This window comes from Abramis brama (genome assembly GCF_963993115.1).
Source record: "Abramis brama genome assembly, chromosome: 17".
Classification (NCBI taxonomy): Eukaryota; Metazoa; Chordata; class Actinopteri; order Cypriniformes; family Leuciscidae; genus Abramis; species Abramis brama.
In genome coordinates this window covers 4,880,460-4,891,443 of record NC_139979.1, presented here as the reverse complement: position 1 = coordinate 4,891,443, position 10,984 = coordinate 4,880,460, and the positions used below count along the sequence as shown (strand labels likewise).

General features: G+C 36.7%; 2 protein-coding genes across 4 annotated transcripts; both read left to right on the top strand.

The window, feature by feature from the left end:
• The first annotated feature begins 91 nt into the window (after positions 1-91).
• Positions 92-1,409, top strand: LOC311067402 (uncharacterized protein). 3 transcript variants are annotated; one of them, XM_084089242.1, is made up of 5 exons: positions 92-318; positions 424-523; positions 620-643; positions 871-927; positions 1,009-1,409. In XM_084089242.1, exons 1-5 carry the CDS (start codon positions 208-210, stop codon positions 1,017-1,019), a joined length of 303 nt encoding a protein of 100 aa, XP_083945368.1. In that variant the 5' UTR covers positions 92-207; the 3' UTR covers positions 1,020-1,409. The 3 variants fall into 3 exon arrangements, with proteins under 3 accessions (XP_083945368.1, XP_083945367.1, XP_083945369.1); XM_084089241.1 differs by having other exon boundaries at positions 601-643; XM_084089243.1 differs by having other exon boundaries at positions 424-533; positions 1,009-1,280.
• A 2,612-nt stretch (positions 1,410-4,021) lies between these two features.
• cndp1 (carnosine dipeptidase 1) lies at positions 4,022-10,674 on the top strand. The gene is made up of 12 exons (XM_084089448.1): positions 4,022-4,157; positions 4,265-4,372; positions 4,947-5,090; positions 5,260-5,422; positions 6,009-6,097; positions 6,202-6,399; positions 7,450-7,534; positions 7,627-7,787; positions 8,649-8,813; positions 8,900-9,041; positions 10,180-10,327; positions 10,405-10,674. Exons 1-12 carry the CDS (start codon positions 4,155-4,157, stop codon positions 10,475-10,477), a joined length of 1,479 nt encoding a protein of 492 aa, XP_083945574.1. The 5' UTR covers positions 4,022-4,154; the 3' UTR covers positions 10,478-10,674.
• Positions 10,675-10,984: the final 310 nt, after the last annotated feature.

Genomic DNA, 10,984 nt, shown 5'->3' with positions numbered 1-10,984 from the left:
TGCCCATTTCACCAGCCCTATTTAAACAGAGCTCCTGACCACATCTGAGTGAAGGGATCATCACAGGCAATGCTCAGGTTATTCAGTTCCAGTCTGAATTTATTGGGTTTCTGTGGTCAGCCTAAGAGTTTGGCATCAGACGAGTGATTGTTGTCTGGTCACTGGTAATCCGTCAACTGAACTGAACTGCACCAACATCAGTGCATCATGAAGATCCTGCTGCTGATTCTTCTGCTGTTGTCTGCTTTGACAGATATTTTGTGCCAGAACTTCAATCCTGATGAGGATAACTGGATGAATGACAGGTATCAGGACGAGGTTAGTGATTTCACTCTTGCATTGTTGTTATTTATGGAATATAGAAGTGATATCATTTGCACAGAAATGTTGGTTGCATTATTTAAGTAATTGTATCATCTGAAGGTAAATTTGCTGGAGTCGGAGATACAGACACTGTTGGAAAAGGTTAGCCGAACTCCTGTACTACAACAGGTTTACGGTCTAATGGGGAAAAGATCATCTGGTAAATATATGTATGTTTATGTGTGTGTGTGTCTATCTATATATTAAATCAATATTAAATAATTATGGTGACATCAGGTTTGCTTTCTCTTCACAGCAAAATCACAGATAACACGGAGACGTAAGTAGGCTGGATTTTGGCGAGTTTTCCTAATCAGATTCCTCAGAACTGCTTAGTTTGATTTTTTGCACTTATGAGCATGTTCTATAATCTGTGCATTTAAGTGAATGTGACTATAAGTGTTTTTTTATTATTATTTTTTAAAGAAAAAGTGACTGCTCGTGCTGAATCGTGTATGAATAAAATCTGATCATGTGTTTTCTGATCATCACACAAATGACTTCCAGGGCAGAAATTCCAGACTTTTGTGGGTCTGATGGGGAAGCGGAATGTGGTTGAACCAGGTGAGTCTGTTTTTTTGTTTGTTTTTTTATTTTATTTTGCATAACCTTTCAATATAAATTCTGACATCTATTTTCTTCTAGGATCCTTCTAGGAAAAAAGCCAAGCACTGTGACTTTGAAGCTTTAAACATGCAACTTCTTTTGGCCCAAATCATCAGGCTGAAACATCTTCTGAAATAAAAATAAAATAAATAATAAATAAAAACAAGGTAATTAGTTGAGACATTGCGTTTGTTTTATGATATACTGTATACAGTACTTAAGCCATACTGTACCTAAAAATGTCTGTGTATGATGATATATGAGTAATATATTAGTAAACATTTCCAATCAATAAATGTAGTTTTTTAACCAAAAAGAATGAGGATGAATTTGTTAATGAGTCGACATCACCACCTAGTGATTTCTGAAGGATCATGTGACGCTGAAGACTGGAGTAATGCTGAAAATTCAGCTGACATTACAGGAATAAATTACATTTTAAAAAATGACTGTTTTTACTGTATTTTTCATCAAATAAAAACAGCCTTGGTGAGCAGAAGAGACTTCAAAAACATATTCCAAACCTTTGACTGGTACTGTAATAAAAATAATGAGAAATAAAAGAAATATATTTTGCTGATAAACCAGGTCACCTTATTGTAGTATAAAAGGGCATAACGTAATAAAAGCTGGATTGTAGATGATTATTATCAGACAACTTCAAGCCTAAAATCACATTTCCAAGGGCCCCATCTTGTGGTATTCCTCTGAAACTGCCTTCTGCATAAGTTTTTAAAGGACCTCGATGTTAAAGAATTTGCTCCATATAGCCTAGTTAATCTCTCTTTCTTGACTAATCCAACTTTCAGAGGTCAGAATTCCAGAAATACTGAACTAACCTATTTACTCATATTTAATCTCAAAAGAATAAAAAAACGCTCTGACACCCCGACTCATGCAGGATTTACTGTTTGTTGGTATGACCACAGCCTGCGTATGCTTGCAAAACCGCGTAAGTTATTATTGGTGTATATTTTGCACACTGGAGCGTTCACTTATCTCATCAAACATGCTGGCAGAGGATGCACAAGTTAAAAGGACCGGAAATATTCTGCACGCTCTGAATTAATTGCATGTTGAACCTGTCAACACAATTAAAGACAAGTTCATTGTTGATCGCCTAATAAGGCCCCCTAGTGTGTTTAAAGTTCAAATGGCTTAAATCATTCTGCTGAGACAGTAAATCAGTTCCACATCAAAGTTTACTTGCATTTTGAAATCAAACTTTTAGTCCTAGCTGTGACGTCATCTATACGATACATTAGTTTACTAGTTTGAAACTAATAGCAGCAGATGTCAGACCATGAATACAATGGCTGCATCCGATAGCCTATTACAGTATAGGCGAAAAACAGTATGTGTCAAAAAGGTATGTCCTAATTCACAGTCCTCAAAGAACTTAAGTGTGCATACGATGGACACTTTACTATCCCATGAGGCCAAGAGGAGAGGATTTATGAATTGCAGTGAAGCGACACAACTGACGCTGGTATATCACATGATAACAATATGGCAGATGTAGTATGCTATGTCCAGATTACATACACACATTCATATTATCTAGAACATACTTTTTAGTGGCTGTGAAGTAATTAGCCTACTTATTAAAAATAAGTACCTCAAGAAAGTGTACCTCAAGTACCTCAATTTTGGACACAGCCAATCACTATGTCACATAATTGCATATTACTTTTGACCAGTAGATGGCGCCGACACCAAATTGATCTGGTGTGGTCAGTGTTTGTGACAATTACACACATCAAGTTTGGTGTCAATATGTCAAATCTTTCCAGAGATACCAACCCAATCTCACGGAAATTTGTAGGCTACGTATTGTACGAGGTGGCTAATTCGTACGAATTCATAAAATTGTTCAAAAAACGTCATCAGGAAGGACCATCCCTAGCCCCGCCCCCAAACCTACCCATCACTGGGGTCTAGACAAATCTACGAAAACGTACGAGTGAGGTCGAACGAATAAGCCCGCTCATAAAATACGTACGAATTTGCTGTGAGATTGCTTTGGAGATACAGTCTCAGATGCAGTTTGTCATTATGCCATCAAATTTGTTGATGGGGTATACGAAAATTGTTTTGTCTATCAACATAAAATCCACAACTTTTTGTTGGCATGGTCTGATGGTGATCTGTCTCAAATTTGGTGAAAATCAGACAAACGGCCTAGAAGCGTGAAAAACTAGTTTTGTGTAAGAAAATCAAAATGGCGGACAGGATTGGTGTCTGTTCTCGGCATGACCCATCTATTAAAACCAGATTTCTATGGTCAACATGCTCATTATGTTAGCTTGACAAAGGTTTTCTATGACTTACTTGACTAATTAGGCTTAAGGTTTTTCCAGCATTATCAAGAAAATCTGTTTTTCTGTCAATCTGTCTCAACTCTAGAAATCACTCGGAATGCCTTAGCAACTTTTCAGCAACCACATAAAAAAAATGCATTGGCAATTTTTACAAAAGAACATTAAGAAAACATTCCATTTTAACACTTTGCAAACATTATTGGAATGTTACTTTTGAATTACATTCTGAAACAAGTATAGTAGACGGATGTTCAACTAAAACGTTTCAGGAAAAGATGTGCCATGAACGACGTATGAATACTGTTCTTGTGCTACCGTTTTGAGAACTTTTTTAAAGACCAGATCACTTTATTAACATTACTAGAAGAACGTTTGTTCATAACTTTGAGAGAACCTTGCCCAGAACGTTCTGAGAATCTCATTTTAAACACAAGGCTTCCATTGCATAAGCTTCGAACCTCATCGTTGAAATTACTCAAGGCCTAACTTCAACTAATCTTCCAATTTAATTCAACTTTGTAAATCCAGCATACAAAGAGATGTCAGGTTATCTAGTGAAGTATTGATGTTTGTCCTTTCAACAGAGTCACTATAAGTGTTTGAGCTTTGGAATGTAGTTGATCTGCTTCCATACTGAACTCAGCGTGAGGGGTTTACTCAGCCTTGCTCTAGGGATTGTGTTTGCCAGCAAGAAAATTCATTTTGGCAGCTATAAGCTGTTTTTTTCCATGCAAAGGAGACTTCAGTGACCTTATCTCGACGGGAGGTTCCCTGTGATGAAAACTATTTAACACCGCCTCATCTGGAGAGAGCACTGGACTGCGCTGAGCTCTTTGGACCTCCTTGTAAGCAAATCGTCTTGAGATGGTAGGTCAATTCATTTCTCTTAAAAACATTTTAGTTCTTATTCTGAGATTAAGAATATTCTGCCAGTGTGTCAGTCTTCCGCTGATGACTCTGTTTGCTCTCCACAGATGAACAGCATTAGTTTAGTTTGTTTTCTTCTGTGGACAGGAGCGTCTTCCTTCAAATTTGAGGAGTTGACGCAATATGTCAACACCCATGAAGAGGAATTTATCGAGGTATTTCTTGGTTAGGATGTTATAGTTGTTCATTTATTTAAAGATTGCATATGATAACTGGTGATCTTGTGTCCAAACTGTGAGCTAAGAAAGCTCAGAAAGACAGCATCCATCTGTAGATGCTCGAATGGCATCTATGTGTCTCTATTGATGCATCTTATCTCTGCAGGAATGCAACACAGTCTGTTGCAGATTGTAGCAGATGAAGTTGTTTATTTAAACTCCACATAAGAAGACACAGAATTGCCAAGACTCTTTTCTTTGAAGATTTAATGTGGTCAGCAAAGGATGTTGATGAAGGAAATAGATTTTTGCTGAGATTCGTTTTTAAAATTCAGTTCCTAAATTTGATATATATATATACCGTATATATATATATATATATATATATATATATATATATATATATATATATATATTCAATCAAGTTTAAAAATGAATAATATAATTAATGTTAGTAGGCTAATTAACCGTTGTACACACAACATATGGAGTATTTTCAGAAACATTGCATAGCCTATTTATAATCCATGTATGAAATCCCACCTTTAAAAAACCATTTTGTCTGTTTTAGACACTGAGAAAGTGGGTCGCTGTGGAGAGCGACTCTAGTGATGTTACAAAGCGACCCGACTTGCACAGAATGATGGACATGACTGCAGAAAAACTCCGGCTCATTGGAGGAACCGTGCAAATGATCGACGTCGGAACACAGGCGGTGAGATCATGCATCCACACACTCATGCTCAATGAACTTTAGTGTCTTCATTTAGGACAGCTCTACTATTCATTACTTAAAACGAGAGTTATGCAACTACGGTTCTATAAGTTCTGGATGAATGAAATAGAACCATCAAAGTTAAACCTTCAGTTCATCTCTTTTGCAGTCTCCCAATGGAAGCACAATTGCCCTGCCAAAAGTGGTCACAGCTCAGTTTGGTAGTGATCCCAGTAAACGCACTGTTTGCGTATACGGTCACGTGGACGTCCAGCCAGCCAAGAAAGAAGACGGATGGGCAACAGAACCTTATGAGCTGACTGATATCGATGGTAACCCTGTCACCTGTTACTTAAATTGAATGTTTTTAGCTTCAATGTTTAAATGTCTTGCTTTCTCAAAACTCAAATAATCACTTTATCACTATATGCTTCGTAGCTGTGATTCATTTTGCCAAACATTTGCCAGTAGGCTAATTGTAGATATTGAATGAAACCTTTACATTTAAAGTCGTCATGAAATGGAAGCTGCAATAATCTTTTCTTCCCTATTGTGACGTATATCCGAGTGAAACAGCTTATGGAACAAGAACAAATGTAGGGTGAGACTTGATTTTGTCCATTGGGAATTGATTGGATGGTTGTGGTTTGCTATTGGTGGATCTCATGTGAGTGACAGTTTGCCCCGCCCTCGCGCCAGTAAACACATCATTGTAGAAGAGATGTCGTTGCAAGAGGGAGGAGTTACTTTGATTAAAGATTACAAAGCATATTAATAATAATGAAGTCCATGGATACATTATGTATAGTAAATACTGCAATATTTCTTTTTAAAAAATTGTTTAATTTTTATTTCATGGTGATTTCAAAGGTTTTTGACCTGCAAGAAAATCAGATAATATGTATGGTTTACTCATAGGAAATCTATATGGAAGAGGAGCATCTGATAACAAAGCACCAGTGTTGGCCTGGATCCACACTGTGGAGGTCTACAAGGCCCTTAACATTGTAAGACAGGTTGAAATTAAATGAAATGTTATAATTCTTCAAATGCAACATGTTGCTATATCGACTTTTTGTCCAGAGTTTGAAGTTCAAACTGTGTCCTACAGGAGCTGCCTGTCAATGTTAAATTCATCATTGAGGGAATGGAAGAGACTGGCTCTAATGGCCTAGATGAAATGATTGAGGACCAGAAAGACATATTCTTCTCAGATGTAGATTATATCATCATCTCTGACTGTGTTTGGCTCAGCAAACGACCCGCGCTGACTTACGGAACCAGAGGCAACTGCTACTTCTTTGCTCAGGTACCGTGATTAAACCATTCAGATGCTCTTCATGTGCCATAGCCAGATATTTTTAGTTTTTACATTTACATTTATTCATTTAGCAGACGCTTTTATCCAAAGCGACTTACAAATGAGAACAATAGAAGCAGTTAAACTATATAGTATATATATATTTTTAAAATATCATATCATATTTTATACATGTATATGTGGCTTAAGCCTTGTATAATGTAAAAAATCTGGGTACGATCGTTATGGTGCGGATCAAATTTAACCTAATTGGATTCAAAACAGTTTGCCAAAAATCGCACTATGAAAAAAAAAAACAGGTAAAAATGTTTAACATTAATAGTTCTCAAACATTACAAAAAACAAACAAACATGAGAGCATAAAAACTGGATTTAACAACTATGAAAAATTTGGGTCGAATTGACCCACAAATATAAATTTTATACGCACATTCCACAACACAGAGTGTCGAAACTTTGCATGAGAAAAAGTCACAAAATATCAAGAAAACAAATCCATAAGTTAACCAGTATTGACATGCAACCAGTGTTGGGTGTAACTCATTACTAAGTAATTTAATTATTTTTAAGGGATAACTCTGATTTTTTTTGTAATTTAATTACAGTTACTTCTGATGTAATTGCATTAATTATTGTATAGACTATAGAATAATTCTATATAAAAACAATAGTGGTTTAACATCAAAATTTAATGACATGTTTTTAATGTAATCTTCTCTCTTATACTTTAGTCAGTTCAAGAATAATTAATGCAATTGACTTTTATATTATTTATTTGAATTAATTAATTAGTGCAAAACTTTTTAGAGAGAGTAATTAGTACAGTAATCTAATTACACTGGTGAAGATGTAATAACTACCTAGTAATTAATTACTTTTTTAGAGTAACTTACCCAACACTGCTTGCAACATAATATATTAAGTTTGTCTGCATCCTGTTAGTTGCTTTGTTTCATTTATGATCTGAAGTATTTTTGATGAATTGTTCATTAATAGCAAAGTTCCTTACACCTGTTTGTTTTTTAATGGTGGTAATAGGTGGAGGGACCGAAGAAGGATTTGCACTCTGGAGTTTATGGAGGAACAGTAATAGAACCAATGACAGACCTGATCGGCATCTTAGGTGCTTATTAACACATTCGGCTCTTTAGTATTTCACCAGCTCATTATCAATCATCAGTTATCGAGGATCATAATCAGTTTTTTTTTACACAGACAAACTCATCAGCCCTAGCGGGGAGATCCTCATTCCTGGCATTAGGGATGCAGTCGCACATCTTTCCGATGAGGAATGGAAGATGTATCAAGACATTGAGTTTGACATGGAGAGTTACAAGAAAGAAATCGGCATGGACAAGCTGATGTATTCTAACAAGGCAAGGAAAAAGATGGCAGTTTTTAAAGGGATACTCCACTTTTTTTGGAAATAGGCTCATTTTACAACTCCCCCAGAGTTTAACAGTTGAGTTTTACCATTTTCAAATCCATTCAGCCGAACTCCGGGTCTGGCGGTACCACTTTTAGCATAGCTTAGCATAGATCATTGAATCGGACAAGACCATTAGCATCTCTCTCAAAAAAATGACATTTTCATTTCACTTTTCATTTTCCGTCGGTCTTAGTACACGATGTAACTACAGAAGAGTCAAGTTTTAAATAGGAAAAATATCGAAACTCTTTGGTCATTTTTTTGAGAGAGATGCTAATGGTCCTGTCCTGTCCTTTAAAGACGGCATGAAATGGAAGTTGCGATAGACTTTTCTTCCTTTTTGTCATGTAAATCTGACTGAAACGGCTTCTCAAATGAGAACAAATGTAGGGCGAGGCTTGATTTTGTCCATTGGAAATTGATTGGATGGTTGTGGTTTGCTATTGGTGGATCTCATGTGAGTGACAGGTCGCCCCGCCCTCATGCCAGTAAACACATCATCAGAGAAAAGATGAGCTGCAAAGGGGAGGGGATGTTATTTTGATTAAAGATTATGAGGCGCATGAATAAAAAAATAAATAATGATGTGCACTGACAAATCATTTATAATAACCACTGCAATATTCCATAAAAAATAAGAATTGTCAATTTTGATTTCATGGTGACTTTAAGGCATAGTTCACCCGAAAATAATAAATATGTCATAATTTACTCTATAATTCCAAGTTTTCTTGAGTCATATGACAGCTTTGTGATAGATTAGTGTTTTAATTTAGAAATTCATGCTACTGTTCTTTAATCCCATCAGGTTGACTTACTCGCTCATCGATGGCGTCACCCAACCGTGTCTATCCACGGCATAGAGGGTGCTTTCTCTTCAACTGGCACCAAGACTGTCATACCGGCCAAGGTCATAGCTAAGTTCTCCATTCGCCAGGTACCTAAAATGGATCCAACCACAGTTGAAAAACAGGTGAAAGCAGATAAATCTCATTTTAAGATGTAAATCCAACTCTTCACACTCTCTTTAAGAGCTAAATATGATCTTTTCAACCCTAGGTGACTGAATATTTACGATCAGTGTTTGCTAAACGCAAGAGTCCCAATAAACTCAACGTCACCATGGTTATTGGAGCCAAACCTTGGCTGGCTGATCCCACCCATCCGTTATTTGAAGCCGGAAAAGCAGCGGTCAAGAGAGGTCCTGTGCTGTACAATCCCTAATTTGCACTTCTATTCTGATGGGAATGAGAGGATATTCTAGGTGTAAAAACATATTTTTCTCCACAAAGAAATTGTAAAGCAGTGACATCTGCTCTCAAAAAGCACGGCAAATGATGTTATTAATTACAGAGTCTTTAAAGGGATACTCCACTTTTTTTGGAAATAGGCTCATTTTACAACTCCCCCAGAGTTAAACAGTTGAGTTTTACCGTTTTCGAATCCATTCAGCCGAACTCCGGGTCTGGCGGTACCACTTTTAGCATAGCTTAGCATAGATCATTGAATCGGACAGGACCATTAGCATCTCTCTCAAAAAAATGACCAAAGAGTTTCGATATTTTTGCTATTTAAAACTTGACTCTTCTGTAGTTACATCGTGTACTAAGACCGACGTAATAATCAAGAAACTTTGCTGCCGTACCATGAGTCCAGCAGGCGTAATGATATGACGCAGCGCCTGAAAATAGTCCCCAGCTCGGTAACTTCCAACGTGACCGGGACTAAGTTTGTCTAACCTATTAGACCTATTTTCAGGCTCTGCGTCATATCATTATGCCTGCTGGACCCATGGTACGGCAGCAAAGTTTCTTGATTATTACGCAGGAATAAGAGTATAGTTCCTAGCCATATCAGCCTAGAAAATAGCAACTTTTCATTTTCCGTCGGTCTTAGTACATGATGTAACTACAGAAGAGTCAAGTTTTAAATAGGAAAAATATCGAAACTCTTTGGTCATTTTTTTGAGAGAGATGCTAATGGTCTTGTCCGATTCAATGATCTATGCTAAGCTATGCTAAAAGTGGTACCGCCAGACCCGGAGATCGGCTGAATGGATTCGAAACCGGTAAGACTCAACTGTTTAACTCTGGGGGAGTTGTAAAATGAGCCTATTTCCAAAAAAAGTGGAGTATCCCTTTAACTTTTGTCTTTTGTTTGGATTTTTAAAATACTGTTGCAGTTATAAGCAACTGAGAACTTGTTGAATTTTTTTAAGGAGAAAGTGCAAAGGGAAAAAATACTTCTAGAATCAAGATTCACAATGTAAACAGTTGTGCATTTAATAATATAAAATGATCAAGGGAGTAATGACGTCACAACGTACTTCTCTCCTGTAGTTTTTGGCACAGAGCCTGACTTGATCCGTGAGGGAGGCACGATTCCCATTGCCAGAACATTTCAGGATGTAACAGGCAAGAGCATCATTATGCTTCCCATCGGAGGCTTTGACGACGGCCTTCATTCACAGAACGAGAAGATAAGCAGGTAACTAGATCTTATTTAATCTGCTGGAGTGCTTTTCTTTATGCAGATACATATGTTGTTTTATTTTTATTTTTCAGATACAACTACATCGAGGGAACCAAGCTGTTTATTGCCTACCTGAATGAAGTGTCCCAGATCAAGAAGTACTGACCAGATTATGTAAAGCTCTTTCTGGGAAGAGTGCTTGATACCACTGTGCTTCATCTACTGCTGTTCTCTGGAACATACAAATATTACCATTACATGTTGGTCGCCTACTAACAAATATATTTCTTTTAATTGATACATATTTTGCCTGTTGACAAAGATTTATGTTGCTGGTAAATTAAACAAATTATGTTATGCAATGTATGTGTGCAGTGATTTTATTTGCATATGGTATCTAAAATTAACTCATGAGGCATATATGCTACTTCTTATTACATTTTATGATGGCAGATTGAATACCATTCGGCTCATTACCACCGTCAACAGGACTTTTAAATCTACTTATGATGGTGAAAAAACAAAACTCAAATTCTTAAATTCCAGAACATATTTTAATGTTTCAGATATTTTCTCCAAGAAGAGTGGAAGAGTGAGTGGCTGTGGAAAAGGTGGTTACACCAATTTTCTCACATTTTCCATTTAATTCCTTCTTTTCATTAACATATGGCA